Genomic DNA, 26,970 nt, shown 5'->3' on the forward strand with positions numbered 1-26,970 from the left:
CCCAGCACTTTGGGAGGCCAAGGCGGGCGGATCACAAGGTCCGGAGTTCAAGACTAGCCTGGCCAACGTGGTGAAACCCCCTCTCTACTAAAGATACAAAAGTTAGCTGGGCATTGTGGTGTGTGCCTGTAATCCCAGCTACTCAGGAGGCTGAGGCAGGAGAATCGCTTGAACCCGGGAGGTGGAGGTTGCAGATTGCTGAGATCGCACCATTGTACTCCAGCCTGGGTGAGACTCCGTCTCAAAAAAAATAATAATAATAATTAGCATACTTGGGGATTAATTTAGTTGGTTTCTTTACCGTTTTCCTCTAATTGTCATACTGAAATTTAAGCTAATTTTTCTTTTCATTTTAAATGACTTTAAATGTATTATTATTATTATTATTTTTGAGACAGAGTTTCGCTCTTGTTGCCCAGACTGGAGTGCAATGGCGCGATCTCGGCTCACTGCAACCTCTGCCTGCCAGATTCAAGCAATTCTCCTGCCTCAACCTCCTGAGTAGCTGGGATTACAGGCGTGTGCTACCACACCCAGCTAATTTTGTATTTTTAGTAGAGACAGGGTTTCTCCATGTTGATCAGGCTGGTTTCAAACTCCCAACCTCAGGTGATCCAACCGTTTCGACCTCCCAAAGCGTTGGAATTACAGGCGTGAGCCATCGCCCTCTGTCATGACTTTAAATGTATTTTTAGACATCTTCCAGAATTAATAGACCTTGAGAAAATTCTGTCATTGTTTTTATTTTTATTTTTGGAGACAGAGTGTCACTCCATCACCCAGGCTGGAATGCGATGGTGCAGTCTTGGCTTACTGCAACCTCTGCGTCCCAGGTTCAAGCAATTCTTGTGCCTCAGCCTCCCAAGAAATAACTGGGACTACAGGTATGCGCCACCAAGCCCGGCTGATTTTTGCCTTTTTAGTAGAGATGGGGTTTCACCATGTTGGTCAGGCTGGTCTCGAACTTTTGAGCTCAAGCGATCTGCCTGCCTCAGCCTCCCAAAGTGCTGGGATTACAGGCTTGAGCCACTGTGCCCAGCCCTGTCATTGTTTTTAAAAGATCTTTTTGTCTAGGCATGGTGGCTTATGCCTGTAATACCAGGGCTTTGGGAGGCCAAGGCAGGAGGATTGTTTGAGGTGAGTTTGAGACTAGTCAGGGCAACATAGTGAGACCCTGTCTCTACAAAAAATTTTTAAAAAATAAAACAAATTTAGCTAGTCATGTGGCACAGCCTGTAGTCCTAGCTACTTGGGAGGCTGAGGTGGGAGGATTGCATGAGCCCAGATATTCAACCTGGGTGACAGAATGAGACTCTGTATCTTAAAAAAAATTTTTTTTTCAGACATAGAACTTAAGGGCAAGAGCTTTTTTTCTCTCAGTACTTTAAAGATGTTACTCCTCTGTCTTCTAGCTTGCGTTGTTCCATCAAGAGTGCTCTTACCTTTCTTACCTTTGTTCTTATTTATGTAATTTATATATATTTTCTCTCATTGCTTTAAAATTTTTTCATTATCGCTGATTTCAAGCAGCTTAGTTATGGTGTGGCTTGGTATGGTTTTCTTCATTTCTTGTACTTGGGGTTCCTCAAACTTCCTGGATCTGTGGGTGTATAGTTATCATCAAATTAGGAAAACCTTGACCTTTATTTTCAATTGTGTTTTCTCTTTCCTCCTTTGTCACCTCTCCTATAGGGACTCAATTACAGGTATTTTAGGTTGTTCAAAGTTGTCCCACAGCTCATTAATGTCCTGTCCTTTTTGTTCTTCATTATTTTTCCCTGCCTTTCCTTTTGGATAGTTTCTATTGTTATTGGATAGTTTCTATTCTATTGTTGTCTTCAGGTTCACTCATCTTTTCTTCTACGGTGTCCAATAATTTAATTCCATTTAGAGAAGTCGTTTGTTATCTCTATATCTTGTCATATTTTCTTTTTCTTCTGTATCTTGTCATATTTTCTTTTTCTTGTATATCTTGTCATATTTTCTTTTTCTTCTATATCTTGTCATATTTTCTTCATGCCTGCTAATGTTTTATTGGATGTGTCCTGGATATTTTTGTGTTCTTATAAATATCATTAAGCTTCATCCTGGGGTGCAGTTAAGTTACTTGGAAATAGTTTCATCTTTGAAAGGATGCTTTGTTAGGAGGTGTCAGAGCAGCCTTTAATCTAGGGCTTATTTTTCCTAATACTGAGGCAGTACCTTTCTGGACTCTGTCTGATAAAGTAGAGTCTTAGAAGATTCTTCAGTCAGCCTGGTGGGTATACAGACTATTCCTGGTCCCATGAGCCTCTCTATGAGTCTTAATTCTTTTCAGTAGTTATTTTCCCAGTCTCACTTAGTTTCCTCACATATAGAGGCTGATCAGTACTCAGGTGAACACTTTGTTTCCTTATACATAGGAGCTGATCAGTACTCAGCTGAATGTTCAAGGAGACTGCAAATCTTTTGAAGTCTATCTTTGTGCTGGTTTCTCCTCTCTGGTACTGTGTCCTGGGAACTCGACCTGCCTTGGGTAGAGTATTACCAGACTCTCAGCTCTCATCCTCAACTCAGGGAGACTGCCTGGCTTCTCTCTTACTTGGCCATAGCCTGAACAAAATCTCTTTATGAAGTAAGCTGGGGCAGTTGTAGAGCTGAGTTTTTGTCTGCTCTTTATCAGGGATTATTTTCCTATACTGCCTGATGTCCAGTGTTTGAAAATCATTGTTTTAATATTGTTTGCTTGCATCTTTAGTTATTTTGGGTCACTGATACAGTACTTCATCTTGTCCGGAAGAGGCTTACATTGTCCAGTGATCAGAATATCCTTTATTCTACAGCTACTTTTTCCAGTTAATCATATGTCTTAGATTTTTTTTCATTTTAATACATTAGTGCCATCTAATTCTTTTTAATTGCTACATAGTAGTATCCTGTTGTATGGTTGTGCTGTAGTTTACTTGTCCTCTGTTGATTAACACTTAGTATTTCTGGCTTTTAGCTATTATTGTCAGTGCTGTAACAAAATCTCTGAACCTGCTTCTTTCTGTATATATGCTAGTGTTTACAGGATACATTCCTAGAAGTGGAATTCTTGGACTAAAAGGATATATGCATTTTAAGTTTCAATATATAATGCCATATTTGGCCGGGCGCGATGGCTCACACCTGTAATCCCAGCACTTTGGGAGGCCGAGGCGGGTGGATCACGAGGTCAGGAGATCGAGACCATCCTGGCTAACGTGGTGAAACCCCAAAAATGCAAAAAAATTAGCCAGGCGTGGTGGCGGGCACCTGTAGTCCCAGCTTCTAGGGAGGCTGAGGCAGGAGAATGGCGTGAACCCGGGAGGCAGCGGAGCTTGCAGTGAGCGGAGATCGTGCCACTGCACTCCAGCCTGGGAGACAGAGTGAGACTCCGCCTCAAAAAAAAAAAAATATGTATATATATATATATATATATATGTATGTGTATAAAATGCCATATTTTCTATTACAGAAATTTACAGCAACCCAAATGCCCATCAATAATAGACTAGGTAGAGAAAATGCGGTACATATACACCATGGAATACTATGCAGCCATAAAAAAGAGTGAGTTCATGTCCTTTGCAGGGACATGGATGAAGCTGGAAGCCCTCGTTCTCAGCAGACTAACATAGGAAAAAGACCAAATACCACATGTTCTCACTCATAAGTGGGAGTTGAACAGTGAGAACATGTGGACACAGGAAGGGGAACAACACACACTGGGGCCTGTTGGGAGGTGGGGGATAAGGGGAGGGAGAGCATTAGGACAAATACCTAATGCATGCGGAGCTTAAAACCTAGATGATGGATTGATAAGTACAGTAAACCACCATGGAATATGTATACCTATGTAACAAACCTGCACATTCTGCACGTGTATCCTGGAACTTAAAATTAAAAAAAAAAAAATTACATGCCACTAAGTATATGAGAATGACTGTTTCTTTCTTTCTTTTTTTTTTCTTGAGACAGAGTCTTGCTCTGTCACCCAGGCTGGAGTACAGTGGTGCGATCTCAGCTCACTGCAAGCTCCGCCTCCCGGCTTCAAGTGATTCTCCTGCCTCAGCCTCCTGGGCAGCTGGGACTACGGGCGTGTGTTACCATGCCCGGCTAATTTTTTGTATTTTTAGTAGAGACAGGGTTTCACTGTGTTAGCCAGGATGGTCTTAATCTCCTGACCTCATGATCCATCCACCTCGGGCTCCCAAAGTGCTGGGATTACAGGCATGAGCCACTGTGCCTGGCCCGAGAATGACTGTTTCTTTACACTCTTACCACATTGCAGTTCTTAATTTTTAAACTTGAAGTCAAGTTTTAGCATCTTTAAGTTTATTGATTGTTTTATAAATGTATTATTTTTCCTGTGAAATTCCTATTTGAATCTTTGATACCTCCACCCCCTGCCCTTTTTCCCCTTGTATCTTTTTAAAAAATTGATTTATAAAAGCGCTTTGGGAGGCCGAGGTGGGTGGATCACTGGAGGTCAGGAGTTCTAGACCAGCCTGGCCAACATGGTGAAACCCATCTTTACTAAAAATACAAAAATTAGCCAGGTGTTGTGGAGCGCGCATATAATCCCAGCTACTCGGGAGGCTGAAGTGAGAGAATTGCTTGAACCCAGGAGGCGGAGGTTGCAGTGAGCTGAGATTGCACTCCAGCTTGGGTGACAGAGTAACACTCCATCTCAGGGGGAAAAAAAAAAAGCACTTTGTATATTAAGGAAATTATTATTATTATTATTATTATTATTATTATTATTTTGAGACTGAGTCTTGCTCTGTCGCCCAGGCTGGAGTACAGTGGCGCATTCACAGCTCACTGCAAGCTCCGCCCCCCGGGTTCATGCCATTCTCCTGCCTCAGCCTCCCGAGTAACTGGGACTACAGGTGCCTGCCACCATGCCCGGCTAATTTTTTGTATTTTTAGTAGAGATAGGGTTTCACCGTGGTAGCCAGGATGGTCTCGATCTCCTGACCTTGTGATCTGCCCGTCTCGGCCTCCCAAAATGCTGAGATTACAGGCCTGAGCCACCATGCCCAGCCGACAGAAATTATATTTTTTATATGCATTGCAACTATCCCTCCTCTCTTTTCTCTTTTTTATATGCATTGCAACTATCCCTCCTCTCTTTTTCTCTTGTCCTGTGCCTGTGATTTTTCTATTTTTTTATTGCTTTTGTTTGGTAGTATTTTTACCTCTCAGAAGCTGAATTTATTTTTTTGATTTACATTATTTTTTAGATACACAAAATATTTATGCATATTGTAGATTAAAAAGTGAAAAATTTACTGTCAGATGCATTACATTCTCCAAGGTAACCACCCTTAACAGCTTGATAGTAATGTGTCCAGACTTTACTTTTTTCCACAAAATATGTATAATTAGATATCTCTAGCTTCAGTAACTTAGGTAAGATGTTTTGCATGATTTCCTTTATTGTTTCAATAATTATGTTTGAGAGCTTTCTGAGTCAGTTCTTGTAGATACATCTCATTCCTTTTAACACCTGATTAATATTATATAGTTGTCTTAGTCTTTTCAGGCTGTTGTAACAAAATATCCTAGACCGGGCAACTTACGAGCAACAGAAACTTACTCCTCCTCTCTGGAGTCTGGGAAGTCTAAGATCAAGGTGCCAGCCAAGTTGGTGTCTGGCGAGGACTCTCGGCTTCCTAGATGGGTGGGAGAGTGGGGCTGAAAGTTCTAATCCTGTAGTCACTTGGTCTTTCTGGTGACTGGCTCCATCCTGAGACTATCCAGAGGCTCCACCCTAAGTCACCTCATTAGCATCAGCTGAGGTAGGGTCAATAAGCTAGTTATGAATAACAAAATAACATTACTTTTACTCAGGAAATTCCATTTTTAGGAGGTCTGCCAGGAACCAGTGACAAACACCAAATATATTTATTATACCATGCGCTATTTATTACGGATGTATTCTTTAAATATTGTCAATATTGTCTTCTAGTTTGTTTTTTACTTTTGTTTATACTTTTCATTAAACAGAAGTTGTAAATATGTCAGTGTTTTTCTTTTTGGTGTATTGGTTTAGTGTCCTAATAAGTCTGTGTTTAAATATATGTTCTGTAAGGAAAGTGAGGAGTTTCAAGCAGCCAGTGTTTTTTTGTTTTTGGTGTTCTTATTTTCATAAATCACATTTAATGGATAATCTAACTTAGGGTTAATTTTAATTTACATAGTCACTATAATTCTCATTTGGAGAGAAGTATGTGAGAATAGATACGTTCATGAATGAGTTCATAATCATAAAGTAGGAAGTTACTTTCAGTGTTCTGAGTTTATAATCTGTAGTTGTAGGTACTGCATGTGTGTGAATATGTACATACTTTCCATTCTCTAATAAGAGATCTGTACACTTCATCTTTCTTCCCTTCTTTTCTAGTTATCAATTGACTGACATTTATGGCATAAAAGAAAATAAAGGCTGAGCGTGGTCACGCATGCCTGTAATCCCAGCACTTTGAGAGGCTGAGGCGGGTGGATCCCTTGAACTTAGGAGTTTGAGACCAGCCTGGGCAACATAATGAAACCCCATCTCTACTGAAAATAGAAAAATTAGCTGGGCTTGATGACGCATGCCTGTAGTCCCAGCTACTCAGGAGGGTGAGGCAGGAGGATTGTGCGAGCCCAGGATTTTGAGGCTACAGTAAGCTATGATTGTGTTACCGCACTCCAGCCTGGGCAACAGAGTGAGACCCTGTCTCAATTCAAAATAAATAAATAAATACAGTCTGGGTGTGGTGGCTCATGCGTGTAATCCCAGCACTTTGGGAGGCCGAGGCGGGTGGATCAGCCGAGATCAGGAGTTTGACACCAGCCTGGCCAACATGGTGAAACCCCATCTCTACTAAAAATACGAAAAATTAGCCAAGTGTGGTGGTGGACACTTGTAATCCCAGCTACTTGGGAGGCTGAGGCAGGAGAATTACTTGAACCCGGGAGGTGGAGGTTGTGGTGAGCCAATATCAGACCATTGCACTTCAGCCTGGGCGACAGAGTAAGACTCTGTTAAAAAAAAAAAAAAATTCAGGACCCTCTAAATTTATTATAGCAAGGGGAAAGTTAAGCCTTGGAGACTGAATTACGTAACCTGTGTATATCTTTCCTAAAAAAGACGACTTCTACTAATCAGATAGTTGTAACTGTGCATTAAGCCTTATGTGGAAAGATGTTGAAATTACCTAAACTTTCTCTATATAAACAATCTCAAACTTCTACACTTTGGAACGCTGACTTCTGTTCTTTGGAATCTCTGCTTCCTGGGAGGCTGTCCTCAAACTTTGCAATTGAATAAACTCTCTTTAAAACTAGATTCTGACCTTTTTGATTATTTTAGGTTGACAGTGGCAATCTACCATGTGCTAAGGATTATGCCAAAAGGAGGAATGCTTCTTAATTAAAGGTTTATGGTCTGTCTTTGGAGATATAAATGGTATATAAGTATGATGTAAATAGTATAGAGGATTATGAGTTGCCAAAAAAAAAAAAAAATACTCATGGGGGAGGTGAGACTTTAAACGGATGTCGTAGGAGTGGCCAGACTTATATATTTTATTTTTTGACTTTAAGTTTCATGAAAGTAGACCTAATTTATCAAATGGCTATTTAATCTCATATTAATTGCTTAAAACAAGTGTAAGAGCAAAAAGTATTTATGCTGTTCTGTAGTCTGTTTCATTAAAGGGCTTTATTTAAAACACAGTTTTTGATTTGGTGTTGAAAATGGCCACATGTGCTTGTTGATTGAAGAAGTTCCTGTCAGTTGAAACACTCAAGATTCAGTAGCTGTAAAACCGAAAAAATAACGAATGTCCTGTTTATCATGCCATAACCTCAAGTTATGTTAACTACTTGTGATTTATTTTATGGTAGAACATGGGCCTGGAATTGATATATTCACTCCTGGTAAACCTGGAGAATATGACTTGGAAGGTGGTATATGGGAAGATGAAGATGCTCGGAATTTTTATGAGAACCTCATTGATTTGAAGGCTTTTGTCCCAGCCATCTTGTTTAAAGACAATGAAAAAAGTTGTCAGAATAAAGAGTCCAACAAAGATGATACCAAAGGTAAATTCTAGAGAAAAAATATTTACATTAAGTGCTACAAGAATTAGCTTCAAAATAGTATTTGTAAAAAAAAAAAAAAAAAAAAAGCTACTAGTTTTGTAATATGAACATTGAGTCATTAGAGTAAATGAGTGACAGAATTGTATGGAATGATGGAGCATTAAAGGATGATAATTGACATACTTTTAACAATGCTGATACATTTAAGTTAATGTTAATTTGAAAGTGTTTGTTTATAATGTCTTGTAGTGAATTCATGTGAGGTCTTGGTCCTAAGACACGCATTTCCCCCAGGTAGATTGTTAGGGCAGGTGTTAGCTCTAGACGCTTGTTACCTGTACTGCCTTTTCTAGGCTAGATAGAACCAACTCTTTGTGAAGAAGAGTGACTTTAGAGAAGTCAGAGCTTTTAGGTCATTAATAGAGTGGGAGTTTCTGAATGCCAGTTACGTTGTGTTTCTCAGGTTTGTCTTATATTTGCTGCTGCTATTCTAATCTAACTCCCATCCTCTCTCACTTGGGTTACTGTAACACCTCCTACCTGGTTGCCCTGTATTTGCTTTGTTTCCTTCTGTGCATTCTTTTTTTTTTTTTGAGGCAGAGTTTTTGCTCTTGTTGCCCAGGCTGGAGTGCAGTCGTATGATCTCGGCTCACTGCAGCCTACACCTCCCAGGTTCAAGTGATTCTCCTGCTTTAGCCTCCCAAGTAACTGGGATTACAGAAGTGTGCTACCACGCCTGGCTAATTTTGTATTTTTAGTAGAGACGGGGTTTCACCATGTTGGTCAGGCTGGTCTTGAACGCCTGACTTCAAGTGATCCACCTGCCTCGGCTTCCCAAAGTGCTAAGATTACAGGCGTGAGCCACCACACTCAGCGTGTGCATTCCTAAACGTTAATTTTACTCTCCTGCCTACCTGATGTCCTTGAATAACTTTACATGTACTTGGAATATAATTTAAAATTGTTAACATTGTCTCTTTAAGACCCGCATAGTTTCAGGTTTGCCATTACAACTCTATTATCCTTAATTTGCCATCCTTCTCAGTCTCTGAAATGGGCCCATCTTCTTGCCTTCTTGCCTTCCTGCATTGTTCTGTTTTCTGCTTGGAACCCTCTCCCACCATACCCTATTTGACTACCTTATGCATATTAGTTTAATTTCCTCAGATAAATTGTATGTTTTTTGAGAGCAAGGGTCACATTTTAAACTTTTTTCAGAATGTCTGACAGCTTAGCGTCATTTTGAACATGTAGCTGATTAGTAGATGTTTTAGTAGCCAGACATCGGGACATTGGGGAGTGAATGCATGCTGCATGTGGGCAGGAGTTTTTCTCTGCTGTACTCACAGGTATATTCCTGGTGCCTAGAACAATACCTAGCACATAGTAGATATTCAGTAAAAGTAGAATGAAAAGATGAATGAATGAGAAAGTAGTAGTCTGTTTTCATCGAGAGGTAGCAAAACTGATTTATACTAGAGTTTTCATCCTCCCAAATAAGATATGACATCAAGTATCAGTAAGACATTTCTGTGTTCAATGCAGAAATTAGGAGATTAGAGGCTTTTAAGAGATGAAGCTGAGAAATACCATACTTTCAGTTTAGGTATATATTCTTGAACTCAGGTTTTATTGGCTTTTGTTTCTTATTTACGAAAATTTTCAAACACAAAAGAAGGCTGTTATAGTGAACTTGCATTTACCTATCACTCAACTTCAGTTATTAACATTTTGTCCCTCTTATTCAACTAAGGTTTGGTTTCTCTTTCTTTTTTATTCTTCCTGTTTTGCCTTTTACCAATTACTGGTCATTTTCTTTTGTTGTGTTTCATTTTTTGGTTTTCTCTAACCCTTCACATTGAAATGATAAGGATATTTTCCTAATTGGTCTTTCTATATCTACCCTTTCCTGACTTTCTAATTGATTTTATATATTGCTGCTAAGTTAATTTTCACATCAGTTCCCTTTTAAATGTTATCCCTTGCATAAAGGAGAAACTCTCAACTCCTCATCTGGGAGTTTGAGACCCTTCTTAATGTGAGTCCACTTTAATCAGCCTTTCTCCCCCGCCACCTTTAGCATAGATAGATTTTCATGCCATGTAAGTCCTCATCCACACATATATCTTTCCATCCAGTCATCCGTCCATCTCTTCAGTTAACAAATGGTATACATAATCAGAGAAGATATAGCCTTCGTTCTCGATGAGCATAATGTATATATATTTTTGAGACGGAGTTTCGCTCTTTTTGCTCTGGCTGGAGTGCAATGGCGTTATCTCGGCTCACTGCAATCTCCAACTCCTGGGTTCAGGCGATTCTCCTGCCTCAGCTTCCTGAGTAGCTGGGATTACAGGCATGCACCACCATGCCGAGTTAATTTTTGTATTTTTAGTAGAGGTGGGGTTTCACCATATTGGTCAGGCTGGTCTCAAACTCCTGACCTCAGGTGATCTCCCTCCTGGGCCTCCCAAAGTGCTGGGATTACAGGGGTGAGCCACCATGCCCAGCCGAGCATAATGTATTTTATAAAATCTAAATATATTAACTTCAGTTGCCGGTTATACATGCAGGTTTTAAAAGAAGTGATGCAGATTTTGTGAGTCTTTATCTACTTTTGTGTAGCAGGATTTTAATATGACTTTGCATTTAGGTATACTTGTTTGTTTTTCAACAGAGGCAAAAGAATCTAAGGATAATAAGGAGGTATCAAGTCCCGATGATTTGGAACTTGAGTTGGAGAATCTAGAAATTAATGATGACACCTTAGAATTAGAGGGTGGAGATGAAGCTGAAGATCTTACAAAGAAACTTCTTGATGAACAAGGTAAAGAACTATTTTACCAACTTTCATTTTTAATTGGTTTTTACACACAGAGCTCTTGCCTAAGAATACAGATCTTTTCTCCTTAATTCTGTATTTTTTAATCCCTTGTTTTTCTGTTGTTTTCAGTCCATCACTGTTTTTGGAATTCGATTTATAACAGGACATTATATACCCAGTATTATATGTCTACAAGCTTTAATGATCATCTAAATTTTAAATAACTTAGTTCTAAATATCTTTTTTTTTTTTTTTTTTTTGAGACGAAGTCTCACTCTTGTCCTCCAGGCTGGAGTGCGATGGTACAATCTTGGCTCACTGCAACTTCTGCCTCCTGGGTTCAAGCAATTCTCCTGCCTCAGCCTCCCGAGTAGCTGGGATTACAGCTGCCTGCCACCTTGTGCAGCCAATTTTTGTATTTTTTAGTAGAGATGGGGTTTCACCATGTTGGCCAGGCTTGTCTCAAACTCCTGACCTCAGGTGATCCACCTGGCTCCCAAACTGCTGGGATTGCAGGCATGAGCCACTGCACCCGGCCCTAAGTATCTCAAAATAAATTTTTCTTGCTACCGCTTCTGTGATGGAATAATGATACTTTTCTGATAACTTGATAGCATTCTCCTGATTGATTTAATTATATGACATAATCTTTACAAACAACATTAATGTATTTGAAAGTTATTCTGAAATGATTACTGGGTAGGAATATGACTAGCTTATCAGTTCATCTATTCATTTTATCTGTCTTTATAATTGAGTTGTGTTTTGTATTCAGTAATACAAATATTACGTTTATTCCCTAAATAATTCCTATCAAGCTTTGAGTTGATTAGCTAGGATTCTTTTATTTTTTTGGGACAGGGTTTCACTCTTGCCCAGGCTGGAGTGCCATGGCATGATCATAATTGACTGCAGCCTCAAACTCTTAAGCTCAAGTCATCCTCCTGCATCAGCCTCCCAAGTAGCTGGGACTGTAGATGTGCACCACCACACCCAGCTTATTTTATTTTTATTTTTATTTTATTGTATATTTTTTAGAGATAGGGTCTTGCTGTGTTGCCCAGGCTGGTCTTGGACTCCTGGCCTCAAGTGATCCTCCTGCCTCAACCTCGTAAAGCCCTGGCATTATAGGCATGAGCCATCACACCTGGCCAAGATTCTTTATTAGAAGGATACCTTCTGTCAATATTGCTTTTCTCTCTGTTGGCTTTACCCTATCTTACTGCAGATTCTTTCTCTATGTAAACCAGCCACCCTCCTTAGAATCACATGGAATAGGGAGGCTTAGTGCTTCAAAGGCAAGAATTGGGAGTGCTGTTAATTGAAGAACATAGGGGAAGGGATGCCGGGCAGATACAAATAACATTTACCATAACACTGCATGCTTTTTCTGACCAAGTTTTTGTGCCTAATGCAAAAAGTTTGACTTTTTATAGTTGATACCTGAAAGACTCTAGTGACTTGATATTATGATTCTAGAGTTACCTAAACTTTCCAGGATAATATTCTAAAAAATGACTAATGTTTTCCTGGGCACAAAAATTGGTCTAGATTATCTATTTTCCAAATAATTAATCATTGGATGTTTTTATTCTGTGTTCTCTTTGTACTTTTTTAACCTATTTAAAAACTGATTTTACATTAGAACAAGAAGATGAGGAAGCCAGCACTGGATCTCATCTCAAGCTCATAGTAGATGCTTTCCTACAGCAGTTGCCCAACTGTGTCAACCGAGATCTGATAGACAAGGTATTGGTATCTCTGTGTAACTTTATTCAAGCACATGGAGCTTGTAGGAGTCCTCTGATAAGGAATGTCTATGGTTTTTAGACTATTTGAGCTATAAAGTCCACCATTTCTTCAAATGAAGTCTTAGATGGGAATTCAGCATAAGCAGACAAAATTGGATATAATTCGTAGATGCTCTGTTTGGGTATAGAATTGGCTATAGCATTTTGTCCTGTTCATATATGGATCCCAGAGTTTGGAAAATACTGTTTTATATCAAAGGTGCTAAAAGTATGGTTTCTGGATTTTTAGTGGCTTTGAGGCACTTCCTGGGGTTCTGTGAGGTCAAAAATTCTTTTGATGATAATATTAAGTTGGTTTTTTTTTTTTTTTGAGATGGAGTTTCACTCTGTCGCCTAGGTTGGAGTGCAGTGGTGTGATCTCGGCTCACTGCAACCTCAGCCTCCCAGGTTCAAGCAATTCTCCTGCCTCAGCTTCCTGAGTAGCTGGGATTATAGACATGCGCCACCATGCCCGGCTAATATTTTTGTATTTTTAGTAGAGACGGGGTTTCATTATATTGGCTGGGCTGGTCTCGAATTCCTGACCTTGTGATCTGCCTGCCTTTGCCTCCCAAAGTGTTCAGATTACAGGCATGAGCCACCGCACCAGGCCGATTTTTTTTTCTTTCTTTTTTACTGTTTTGACATTTGCAAAAGTGATGGTGGGTAGAGCTACTAGCATTTTATCATGATTCAAGGTAGTGGTACCAAATTATACTAGTACCATTATACTTTCACCATGCATTTGCTGTTAAAAAACAGTGCCACTTTCACTTAAGAGTCTCCTTGTTGAGTCCATAAAAATGAGGTTTTTTTGTTTTTGTTTTTGTTTTTTTGAGATGGAGTCTTGCTCTGTTGCCCAGGCTGAAGTGCAGTGGCACGATCTTGGCTCACTGCAACCTCTGTCTCCCAGGTTCAAGCAATTCTCCTGCCTCAGTCTCCTGAGTAGCTGGGACTATAGGCGTACACCACCACGCCCAGCTAATTTTTGTTTTTGTTTTTTTTTTTTTGAGACGGAGTCTTGCTCTGTCGCCTGGGCTAGAGTGTAGTGGCGTGATCTCAGCTCCCTGCAAGCTCTGCCTCCCGGGTTCACGCCATTCTCCTGCCTCAGCCTCCCGAGTAGCTGGGACTACAGGTGCCCGCCACCATGCCCGGCTAATTTTTTGTATTTTTAGTAGATACGGGGTTTCACTATGTTGGCCAGACTGGTCTCGAGCTCCTGACCTCAGGTGATCTGCCTGCCTCGGCCTTCCAGAGTGCAAGAATTACAGGCGTGAGCCACTGTGCCCAGCCAAGGAGCTGTTTATTATGTTTCTACCTTAACTACATATGCCTATAGTCTCAGCTACTTGGCCGGGAGCTGAGGCAGGAGGATCACTTGAGCCTGGGAGAGCAAGGCTGTAGTGAGCCATGATTGTGCCACTGCACCCCAGCCTGGGTGACAGAGTGAGACCTTGTCTCAGAAAAGAGTCTGTCCAGGTGGTAATGGTCATCTAGATAAATTCCCTGTTTTGGCCGGGCGCAGTGGCTCAAGCCTGTAATCCCAGCACTTTGGGAGGCCGAGACGGGTGGATCACTAGGTCAGAAGATCGAGACCATCCTGGCTAACACGGTGAAACCCCGTCTCTACTAAAAAATACAAAAAACTAGCCGGGCGAGGTGGCGGGCGCCTGTAGTCCCAGCTACTCAGGAGGCTGAGGCAGGAGAATGGCCCGAACCCGGGAGGCGGAGCTTGCAGTGAGCTGAGATCCGGCCACTGCACTCCAGCCTGGGCGACAGAGCGAGACTCCGTCTCAAAAAAAAAAAAAGATAAATTCCCTGTTTTATAAAATTTTAGACAGGGGATTGAAGACAGTTGAGTTTCTGTTGGAAGAATTCTCCTCTGTCAGCTAAGGTATCTTGGAGAGAGAGAGTGCCATTTCCTCCACTTGGGAAGAGAAACAACGTATTGTCAGAGACCTTGACTGAGGCCACTTATCAAGCTTTCCAGTTTTCTTAGTTCAAATGAAGTACTCAGCATCCAAAGAGCCATATTTTGGGGTATTGTTTTCTAAACCCTAATATTACCAAATCTGACTGTCAACACTAAACTTTTTTAGTGAATGTGAGGGCACACTTATTCTTACATCTTCTTGGGTATAATTTGTGCCTGTCTCTTTCTCTTTTCTCATTCACCTGTACTGCTTTTTGGTTATCCTTATGAGAGTTAGTAGTTTTCTTGGCTCTTGGTAACTATTCTTGCTACTTTTGAGCTCTATCAGAAAACTTTCCTGGTACTAACAATACTAGTTTCTTAAAACCATTTTGAAATGTTTAAGAACAAATAAAAATATCGTAGTAGGCAGGATTTCTGCTTTCCGTAACTAAATAGAGGTTTTTAAAGAAAAAGTTTGCTTTTTCCCAACAGGCAGCAATGGATTTTTGCATGAACATGAACACAAAGGCAAACAGGAAGAAGTTGGTACGGGCACTCTTCATAGTTCCTAGACAAAGGTAAGTGTTATAAAAGAGAAATTTATTAGTGTTTTTACTCTGTAGTGCTGGTTGTAGGATCAAAATTCTTATCTTTTTAAAAATATTGCTTTTGATTTTACTCACTCTGTAGGTCATTAGCATTATTAGCGTATTTTTTAGAACTTGTTTCCCATTGATTTTTGTTCACTGCTTGTTAGCTCTGATGGGAATATTTCTTCTGATACCTAATTATTTTAAGAGAAAATGTTTAAGAGTAGCTTAAGCAGAATAAGAATTGCTAGAAGCACTTGCTTTGCATTTTTGCCTCTGAAGAAAAAGTAATAAATGGAACATATTTTTTTTGGAGAGTTTTTAGTTTGTGCAAAGATCAGGCTAATGTAATATATCTAGTTCTTAGATTTATGTTTAAATGAAAAACTTTAAGTTATTTAGGTAATTATAATAGTTTAGAGGTATGATAGCCTGCCTAGAGACTCATTGGATAGAATTGGAAATCACACTAATGATTATGTTGCTAGTAATTCAAGACACATATTCAGTTGCATAATGCTTTTAGATAATTCTGATGCATTATATTACACTAAATTAAAATTTCTACTTCACCTGAACATTTCAGGACCACTCATAGACTGTTGACCTTAGAATCCTGGAGGAGATCTATTTCCGTTTATTCAACAATAAATAATTAAATAATTTTGTTAACTATTAAAATGATTACATATGATGTAGCTAAGACAGATACTCTCCCCAAAAGATAAGGATTCTGAGGGATTTCATTGAAGGTTTCTTCAGCAGAATTTTAATGAGGTTCATTCATTGATGGAGGCCCATGATCTCTTGATAATGGTAAGATTTCTCAGTGAAACCAAATCACTACTTGCCTTTTTTCTTTCATATCAGTTTTTAATCTCCCGTTAGCATTATTAATTCATTTTAGTGGGGCAAGAGAGAGGGAATGTGTTAATGTAGTGAGTAGATAATTAAGAATTATGTAATTGAAGAAGTCATATGGATGAATATTTTTATAATGTAAAATTACATACTTCAGGCCAGGCACAGTGGCTCAGGCCTGTAATCCCAGCACTTTGGGAGGCTGAGGCTGGTGGATCACCTGAGGTCAGGAGTTCGAGACCTGCCTGACCAACATGGTGAAACCCCATCTCTACTAAAATGCAAAATTAGCAGGGTGTGGTGGTGCATGCCCGTACTCAGCTTCTCATGAGGCCGTGGCAGGAGAACCAGTTGAACCCAGGAGGCAGAGGTTGCAATGAGCCAAGATAATGCTATTGCACTCCAGCCTCGGTGACAGAGCGAGATTCCATCTCAAAAAAAAGGTGGAATGAAGTGACAGTTTATCATAAGTATTAAAAAAAGATGCAAGTATTCTAGAGCCATGAGAAATAGATCTCATAGTCTTATATCCTTGTGGTATATAAATACAATTAAGTATATTATAATCAGCCTGATAATCAGGAAAGATTGTTATATTATTCTAAAATTTAATCATTCATTAAATAATTCATTAAGCATCTGCTGTGTACTGTGATCCATGCTGGAGATACAGTACAGGGGTGAACAAGATCATCTTAGTTCTTGTATTCATACAGCTTACAGTTTGGAGAGGCAGACACAGGAGTAATTCTAAGTGCCATTGTCAAGAAGAAGCGCAGCATGCTTTGAAGCATAGAGCCAAGTGGAACTGACTGACTGAGTCTGAGGAGTCAGAGAAGACTGCCTGGAACAAGGGTCATTTCATCTGAGGCCTGAGAAGAATGGACTAGATAAGGGATGGGTGGGGATTGGGAATGTAGGGAGAGCGTTGCTGACAGAGGCAACACAGTATGTGCAGAGAGACAGAGACAGGAAAGGTCATGGCATCAAACTCCTGGAAATTCTTGGTAAAACCTCTTTTTTTGTTGTTTTTTTTTTGATACAGAGTCTCGCTTGTCGCCCAGGCTGGAGTGCAGAGGTGCAATCTCAGCTCACTGCAACCTCTGACTCCAGGGTTCAAGCGATTCTGCTCCCTCAGCCTCCCAAGTAGCTGGGACTATGGGCCCCGCCACCGTGCCCGGCTAATTTTTATATTTTTAGTAGAGATGGGGTTTCACTCTGTTGGCCAGGCTGATGTTAAACTCCTGACTTTGTGATCCGCCTGCCTTGGCCTCCGAAAGTGCTGGGATTACATGTGTGAGCCACCGCGCCCAGCCAAACCTCTTTCTTAAATGTTTTGACGTTGTCCTCTAGACTGTAAACTGCAGGAAGGAGGCCATGTTTACTGCTTTATAGCCAGCGCATAGCGCAATACCTGTCATGTAAAAGGTGATCAAATTAGGCAACATGATACGTAATGCCCTTTCCTGGCTAGCTGGCTTTCAGCTTCTTCAGTCTTAATTCTAGCTATTCTTCCTCCTGCAGAATCTTGATCTGTAATGGCTTCTCGAATACCGTTTGCTCTCTCTACTCCCATGCCTTTGCCACTGCTCTCTGCTTTTATCTGGGATGTCCTTTATTTTTCCACTGGAAATCTTTGACTCATCTTTAAGTCTTTAATAAGAGCTATCTTCTATGGACAGCCTTCCTTTTTTCCCTTGTGTAGATAGAGATGTTCTTTACAGCACTTCATGTTGGTTTGCTTCCTGTCTCTCCTTCAGGCTTGAAACTATCACTCTTTAGGACAGAGGACTCCATCTTTTCATTTTCTGCATCTCCAACACCAAGTATAGTGTTTGGCATATAGTCCAACCTTAAAATATTTGAGGAATTAATCTTGATCATATGCAGTTTTAAATATTAAGTGATACAGCCCTAATAGCTCAAAATCCAGAAGTAGAAAACGTTATAGATGAAAAGTATCCTTCTTATCCTTGCCTTCCCATCTGCCCAATTTCCACTCCTTTCAGTAGGAAATCAGTATATTGATGCTTATATATTCTCCCAAAGATTCTTCTGCGTATGCAAGAAAATACAATTACAGATTCTTATTTCCTGTTTTTAACACAGTGGGTAACTGATACATATCTTTTCATCTCAAGACATAAAGATTTCCCTTGTTCGTTATTTTAAAGCTGCAGTGTTTCTTTTGATGAATGTACTATATTTAACTGTTTCAGACTTTCCAGTCTTGCCATTACAAACAGTGCCATGTTTGAATTTGTACTTCCTCTTTTCTCCTCATGATTATGTTAGCTAGTGGTTTACCTAGTTTTTTCCTACCAAAAAAACTCAGCTTTTAGATTTATTATTTATTCTCTGTAATGATTTTCTTACTGTTATTTTTGGTTTTGTTCTTTATTAATTTCTTCTTTTGGGTTTCTTCCTTTTATTTTGTTTATTTTCTGGCACTTCGCATATGAGTTGTCCATTGAGCATAGTTTAAGCCATGTCTCTTGGTTCTTTTTTTAGAGACAGGGTTTTGCTGTGTTGCCTAGACTGGAGTGCAGTGGTGAGATCACGGCACACTGCAGCGTCAACCTCCCAGGCTCAAACAATCCTCTCACATTAGCCTCCCAAGTAGCCGGAACCACAGGCATGAACCACCATATCTGGCTAATTTTTACATTAAATTATTATTATTATTGGTAGAGTCGGGGTCTTGTTATATTGACCAGGCTAGTCTTGAACTCCTGGGCTTGAAAGCAGCTCCTCCTGCTTTGGCTTCCCAAAGTGCAGGGATTACAGGCTTGAGCCACTGTGCCCGGCCATCTGTTAGTTCTAACATGTGGTAATTTTAGTTTTATTTCCTTTGTGACCCAACGAGTTTCAAAATTTCCAGGTAGAGGGGCTTTTTTTGTTTTGTTTTGTGGCTTTGTCAATAATTTATATTTTTATTGCATTTTGATTAGAGAATACTGTCTTTTTATTTTTTTTTTGGAAGTTTTGAAGTTTACTTTGTCTCTAATTATATAGTCAGTAAACGTATTGATCAGGTTTACATGATTAAATAATGATTCAGATCTATTTTCTTACGTTTTTGGCCATTTGCCCAGAGGTCATGGCTTGAGAGGTGGAGTCAAGACTGTGACTCCTGATCTGTTGCCTTTCTTCTAATAGCTACTATGATTCCAGATTTCTGTATATTACTGTTGTGGTATTTGTTGTATAGATAAAACTTAATTGTTAATTACATACATTTTTTATCATTATAAATTGTTCTTCTTGGTCTTATTTAATGCCTTTTGGCCTGAATTCTGACTCATCTGATATTAATGATTATGATTGCTGCCTTTTTTTTTTTTTTTTTTTTTTTTTGAGGTGGAGTCTCACTCTGTCACCCAAGCTGGAGTGCAGTGGTGTGATCTCTGCTCACTACAACCTCCACTTCCTGGGTCCAAGCAATTCTCACGCCTAAGCCTCCATGTAACTGGGGTTTCATGCGTGCACCACCACGCCCGGGTAATTTTTTGTATTTTTAGTAGAAATGGGGTTTCACCATGTTAACCAGGCTGGTCTTGAACTCCTGACCGCAAGTGATTCACTTGCCTTGGTCTCCCAAAGTGCTGGGATTACAAGTGTGAGCCACCGCGCCTGACCGCTGCTTTCTTTTTAGTTGCGTTTTGTTTGGTATACCTGTGCCCTTTATTTTATATTCCATCTTTCAGAATCATTTTAGTTGAGTCTCTTTTATGTACAATTGAATTGAATTTTACTCTCAGACATAGTCTGAAAATACGTTTCTTTTAATGAAAGTAATTTAGGCTATTTATGATTGGCTTGAGTTCTGTAATATTTTTCTTTTTGGTTTAATTCCTAAAAGACTTTCATTGTGTGGTCTTTTATATTTTTTAATTTAGTGTGCGTGCATGAGTGTGTGTTTCTTGTTTTTAGGAAGGTTTGCATTATTATTTTAGTACTTTATGATTGTAAGTTTCCTTAGCGATTGTTTATTTAGACAGTCTCTTATTTTCTACCATGAGCAGTGGTAAAATTAGTTTGTGGTGTCTTCTTACTCTCTTTAGTCACTCATCTGATATTAGTTAATAACGTTTTCTTCCTTAGTATTTTCCTTTTTACTCTTAAATGTATTTATTCTTGTATTTGAGTAATATTTAACTTTCAGCATTACAAGTAGGCAAGCAGCACACCTGACTTCCTGTCTGCTTTCCCAGCCCGCCTCACTTATTTTTATGTTGATGACATATCCTGATAGGGAATAAAACATTTATATTAAAATTTCTTGCTCTAATGCCCTTATTTGCTAAAGTTCATTTTCGTCGTCGTTTTTTTTTTTTTTTTGAGACTGAGTTTTGCTCTATTGCCCATGCTGGAGTGCAGTGGCGTGATCTTGGCTCACGGCAACCTTTACCTCCAGTTCAAGCGATTCTCCTGCCTCAGCCTCCTGAGTAGCTGGAATTATAGGCGCCTACCACCACGCCCAGATAATTTTTGTATTTTTAGTAGAGACAGGGTTTCATTATGTTGGCCAGGCTGGTCTCATACCCCTGACCTCAGGTGATCCGCCCACCTCAGCCTCCCAAAGTGCTGGGATTACAGGTGTGAGCCACGGCGCCTGGCCTGAAGTTCATTTCTAATAGTTTTCTCAAAAAGTGTTGTTGGGGAAAAAATATGCCTTGAATTTCTCTATGTTCAGAATTGGGGCTATGTTACTTGAATGGCTGCTTGACTGGTTATAGTGGAGGATCCACAGCTCATACCTTTTAACCCTAAATATCGTGTAGGTGTCACTCAATAGTCATTTGGCATTTGCCATTACTGTGTTGAAATCTAGGCCAGCTGGCCTTTTTTTTTTTCCTCTCTTAAAATTGACTTGGTCATTTAAATGACTGGCCAAGTAATTTTTTCTCTAATTAATGAAGTAAATGCAATAACTTTCCTAGGATAGATCGTTCTTGGTGTGGATCCTTCTGGGTCCTTCTTCATGCCCCTTCCATGTTCATATTGAAAAATTCAGGGAATTTTGTTTTCCTTTTCCTCAAATATATTTAAATCCTAGTTCTGTTCTCTTGTTTTGGCTTGCTTTTTTAGGTACCCCAATGATGCATAACTGTGCTTTGCTTGTTTTCTGGCTATTTTATTCTTACCAATCACTTTTTTCAGTGTCGTCTTTTTCTTACTCAGCATTCTGCCAAGTCTTTTCCCTCTACTACTCTTTTTCTCATTTCTTGTTTCAGTTCATTCAATTTTTTTAAAAATGCGTGGAAAACTGGCCAGAATTTTCATATATTTCATGGCAGTATGTTTCTGGAGAATTTTGTTTGGTAGGTTTTGAGGAATTTGTTCTTTTCTTTCTAATTTTTTTAATTTAAAAAAATGGACAGTACCTTTGCATTGATGCTGTACCTACCCTCTTTGTATTACATATCATGAGTTAGATTTGCTCAGCTTTGTTATTAACAGGTTTCTTTCTTTTTTTTTTTTTTTTTTTTTTTGTTGAGACGGAGTCTCGCTCTGTCACCCAGGCTGGAGTGCAGTGGCCCCATCTCGCCTCACTGCAAGCTCTGTGTCCTGGGTTCATGCCATTCTCCTGCCTCAGCCTCCCGAGTAGCTGACACTACAGGTGCCCACCACCACGCCCAGTTAATTTTTTTGTATTTTTAGTAGAGACGGGGTTTCACCATGTTAGCCAGGATGGTCTCGATCTCCTGACCTAGTGATCTGCCCACCTCGGCCTCCCAAAGTGCTGGGACTACAGGCGTGAGCCACCGTGCCCGGCCAACAGGTTTCCTTTTTAAGGACAGATTTTTGCTGTGGTTTCTGATGTTGGTTGCTTTGGGGGCCATTTCCCTGTTCTGCATGGGTGTTTCATTTCCTCCTGGAGCTTTTGCTCGGTCTTTACCCTGCCTTTCCAGATGCTAAGCTTTTGTTGTATGTCAGGAATATGGGTTTATCACTGAAAGATAGAACTTGAGGATAAGTGGTCAAACTATAGAGAAACAATATGTGTTTATCATTGAAAGAAGCATGTTGATTGCATATTTGAAGATCTGCCCTGTTTGGGCCAGCTTTCCCTTTTCTTTTCACTTGCTTATCCTGCTGTAATTTACCTTGAAGCAAATCTGGACAGACTGGGTGGCTTCAGTCAGAGTTTTCTTTTGAAGTTCATGTTTTCTTACATTAATATCATTCTAGCTTCCTATAACTGAGAAACTATTTTCAGCTTTATTGGTGTCGGCTATTACTTTTCCTGAGAAGACAGATAAGCCAGGATAGGCTAGGGATGTTGGAGGAGCAACAAACCTGAAATCTGAGGCTCTTGAAGTCCTCTGGGTTTGGTGGCCTCCCTAGAGCACCCTTTCAGGAGGTGACTCAAGGATCCAGACTACTTTCATCTACATCCTAGCATGACTTTTAGGTGGCCGTGGCATGGGAGGCAAGCGTGTGAACTCAGCTTAGTCCTAGATACTTTGGACAAGAAGTGCCATGTCATTTTTGTTCTTAGCCTATTGTCTAGGACAACAAGAGCATTTAGAAAATGTAGGGAAGCATGTGAAGCATTGGGGTAACATTGTGGCCCTTGCTACAGAAGTACTCACAGGGATTTGTTTTCAGTCAGTAGACTTGTGTTAATAATATTCCTCTTGTAAGTTATCTTGTTGAAAACAGAAATACTTATGATTTGGCTGGTAGAGGACAGTCTTTTGAAGGATGTAATTTATACCTAGCTTTGACTGTTACTCTTTACATGTCTATTTATTTATTTTTTAAGAGACAGGGTCTTGCTATGTTGCCCAGGCTGCTCTTGAACTCCTGGCCTCAAGTGATCCTCCTGCTTCTGCCTCCTGGGTAGCTAGGATTACAGGCATGTGCCACCATGCCTGGCGCATTTTTATATTTTATATAGATTTTAATCAATTGAATTGTATCAAAATCTATAATCATTTCTCATGTTAATAGTACTCTGTATAGTCTTTCCAGTGTTTAAATAAAACCGTCTCAATCTTTTTAAAGGTCATTACTGTGGGATTTGGAAAGCCAAGGCCTCTGTTTACAGATCTGTAAAATGAGGTAATAGGGAGGGACTTGGACCAGGTTGACATTTCCTGGTTGGCTGTATGTTTTTATTGATCAGAAAAGTCTTTCATTTTGAAGGTCTTCTTTTGTCCTTCTCTCCCAGGTAGATTTCTACCCTACCTGCAGGATTTAGCTTATCCCTGAGGAGGGGGGATGGCTTGATCCCTAGGGAGTCTGGAGTAGAAAGATAGTAATCAAGTGCCAATCAATTCCCTGTCATCCCATTTCTTTCTTTTTTTTTTTTTTTGAGATGGAGTCTCGCTCTGTCGCCCAGGCTGGAGTGCAGTGACTGGATCTCGGCTCACTGCAAGCTCCGCCTCCCGGGTTCATGCCATTTTCCTGCCTCAGCCTCCCGAGTAGCTGGGACTACAGGCGCCCGCCACCTCGCCCAGCTAGTTTTTTGTATTTTTTAGTAGAGACGGGGTTTCACCGTGTTAGCCAGGATGGTCTCGATCTCCTGACCTTGTGATCCTCCAGTCTCGGCCTCCCAAAGTGCTGGGATTACAGGCTTGAGCCACCGCACCCGGCCCATCCCATTTCTGATTCTTCCAGAACCCATGTATTCCCACAGCTTTCTCTATTCTTTGAGTGATAGTGATGACTGATAGCCCTCAAGCGGGGAGGTAAGGAGAGTAAAGAGAGTTGAGCGTAGAGTAAGCAGGCTCAGATATTCTCCTGGGTAGACAGTGAAATGGTATTGGAGGTAGCAAGTTACTTCGAGTCTTTGGCATTTGGGGCAGGCTGGAACGCTTTGGGAGAGGGGGCAAGGAAATACTATCACCTTTTGGCATCCTGGCCTAGTCCTGCACCCATACCCACCCAGCCTGTTTGGGACTTCTTTAGTCAGATGCTCGTCCTCTGTGGCATGCTCCTTCCTCCCTCCTGTAAGACCAACACTTTTGGAGACCAAGGCAGGAGGATGGCTTGAAGCCAGGAGTTTGAGACCAGCCTAGACAACATAGTGAGACCCCCATCCTCTATAAAAAATAAAATAAGCCAGGCATAGTGGCATGTGCCTGTAATCCCATCTACTTGGGGGAGGCTAAAGTGGAAGGATCAGTTGAGTCCAGGAATTTGAAGTTTGTGCGCTCTGATCTCACCACTGCACTCCAGCCTGGGTGACAGAGTGAGACTCTGTCTCTAAGAAATTAAAAAAATAAACACAGCATAACAACTAGTTATATAGCATTTACATTGTGTTAGGCATTATAAGTAATTTGGTATCTTTTGGGTGGGGGTAGTAGTTCCTGGAACCAGTCCCTCACGGATACCTAGGGACGACTGTATTTCCCTAATGACATATGACGTTGAGCATCTTTTCATGTGCTTAGTGGCTGTTTGCATATCTTCTTTGGAGGAGTATCTATTCACAGCCTTTGCCCCTTTAAAACTGTATTTGTCCTCTTTTGAATGAGCTGTAAGAGTTCTTTATGTATTCTGGGCACACATCTCTTACCGGATGTGTAATTTGGAAGTATTTTCTCCCATCTTCCGAGTTGTCTTTTCACTTGCTTGGTAGTATAATTTGCAGCACAGTTTTTAAAGTTTGATGTAGTTTATTTTTACAGTTCTTAAAGGTTTGATCTGAAGCAGTGTTTTAACTTTTAGTTGCATTCTTCCCGATGAAAAAAATCTCAAAAGACTATCATTATATCCTTTAGCCTTTTTTTTTTTTTTTTTTTTTTTTTTTGAGATGGAGTCTTGCTTTATCACCCAGGCTGGAGTGCAGTGGTGTGGTCTTGGCTCACTGCAACCTCCACCAACTGGGCTTAAGAGATTCTCCCACCTCAGCCCCCCAGGTAGCTGGGACTACAGACATGTACCACCACTCCTGGCTCATTTTTGTATTTTTTTTTTTTTAGTAGAGACAGGGTTTCACCATGTTGGCCAGGCTGGTCATAAACTCCTGACCTCAAATGATCCACCCACTTTGGCCTTCCAAAGTGCTGGGATTACAGGGAGGGAGCCTCTGTGCCCAGCCTCTCTTAGCCTATTCATTTGGACTCCACTGAGATGTAGAAATCCCCTTAGATATTTGCATTTTATTTTATAGGTAATTTATAACATAGCTATAAACACAAGTAATTGAGATTTCACATTAAGTGTTTATGTCTTTTTTTTTCTTAAACTTTTAAAGTTTAAGTTCAGGGGTGCATGTGCAGGATGTGCAGGTTTGTTGCATAGGTGAACATGTACCGTGGTGGTTTGCTGCACAGATCATCCCTTCACCTAGGCATTAAACCCAGCAGCCACTAGTTACTCTTCCTGAGTTGTTTCTATCTAAAGTACACATGTGTCCATCACTCAGATCAAGATATATGACATTTCCAGCACCCCAGAAGGCCCCTCACCTAAGCCAAAATTTGAAGTCAGTCAATACCATGGGAAGTACATAAGAATCTCTTCTTTCCTTGTGTTTAAAGTATAAATGCACTTGGTATTGTTTTAGCCAAGTGTTGGCTCTTTAGATTAATGTAAACAGAATACTCTTCAGAGGTGAAGTGCTGCGCTTAATTCTTGAACAGCTTTTCCCGATCTAGCTTTTAGGAGAGTTTGCTGGACTTTTTGTAAGAAGTTTTCTGATTGGACCTCTTCCTTCACTCAATTTGGAACTGTGAGAGAATGTTTTAGTGAAATCTGTTAGTATGTTGCACCACTTGGTGCCGCTGTTGTGTTGGAAACAGCAGCATTGTGGAAAAGTCGACAGGGCATTTGGTTGTTGATTTCAGAGTAAATGACCCCAGAGTTTTGTTTATTATATTTCATTTTTTAGGAATCATCTTCTGCTTTAGTGTTTCCTATGAAATCCTTTGTATTCTTTAATTGAACCATAACAGTGTTCTTTCACATTCATTTTTTTCCAGGCATTTTTGAGCACAGAGATAAAATTAAATAGCTTTCAACAGTCAACTTCTTTAGATTTTGAAGAGAAAAAGAGAGCTAGACATTTGTTTTAGAAAGTCAATTGATTAGGAGATAAAACCCCATAAGAATTTCTTCTTTCCCTCTCGATAACAAAAGTGTTTGTGTGTTTCTGCAGTCTTGTTTCTGTTTACTTGTAGTTAGTGACTACTAACTTGATAATCATTAACCGCTAGTAGGATACTTAAATGTGTGATTCAGGAGACCTTAAAAACATAAAGAAGATTTTATTATTTAAGGACAAATAGCATTCTTTTAAAGTGGTTGATTGTTCATTGTTGGTAAATGTAATTATCACCATTTTATAAGATTATAGAATTCCGTTTTCAAAGGAAGGATCTAAGTATTTTTCAGTTGCTTTTCAGAACACTCAAATTAGATGAAATATCCATCTAGCTTAAATTTTAGGCTGGGTGCGGTAGCTCACGCCTTTAATCCCAGCACTTTGGGAGGCCGAGGCGGGCGGATCATGAGGTCAGGAGATCGAGACCATCCTGGCTAACATGGTGAAACCCCGTCTCTACTAAAAATACAAAAAAATTAGCCAGGCACGGTGGTGGACGCCTGTAGTCCCAGCTTCTCGGGAGGCTGAGGGAGGAGAATGGTGTGAACCCGGGAGGTGGAGCTTGCAGTGAGCTGAGATTGCACCACTGCACTCCAGCCTGGGCGACAGAGTGAGACTCCGTCTCAAAAAAAATAAAAAATAAAAATTTTAACACAAATTTGCAGTTTATGTTGATGAAAATATTTTGTGTTATTAATAACTTTCATGTGACTGATGTGACATTTTGCACTCCATCCCCTTTTTGAGCTTGTGTGCCCTTTGGAAGGCAGAACACGCAGAAAGCATTCTTAAGCAGGACTAGCATTGAACAACTATATAATTGATTA

General features: G+C 40.1%; 1 protein-coding gene across 2 annotated transcripts in view; it reads left to right on the top strand.

Annotated features, from left to right (window-relative positions):
- The window catches only part of LOC105490609 (UPF2 regulator of nonsense mediated mRNA decay), a 128,888-nt gene that overhangs the window by 31,679 nt on the left and 70,239 nt on the right, over window positions 1-26,970 (top strand). For both annotated transcript variants that reach the window (XM_011756403.3, XM_024795689.2), the window contains exons 5-8: window positions 7,903-8,100; window positions 10,778-10,927; window positions 12,570-12,673; window positions 15,122-15,207. In XM_011756403.3, coding sequence (XP_011754705.3) covers window positions 7,903-8,100; window positions 10,778-10,927; window positions 12,570-12,673; window positions 15,122-15,207 — 538 coding nt within the window. The remainder of the gene's footprint in view (window positions 1-7,902; window positions 8,101-10,777; window positions 10,928-12,569; window positions 12,674-15,121; window positions 15,208-26,970) is intronic.

This window comes from Macaca nemestrina, chromosome 9 (genome assembly GCF_043159975.1).
Source record: "Macaca nemestrina isolate mMacNem1 chromosome 9, mMacNem.hap1, whole genome shotgun sequence".
NCBI classification, from domain to species: Eukaryota; Metazoa; Chordata; class Mammalia; order Primates; family Cercopithecidae; genus Macaca; species Macaca nemestrina.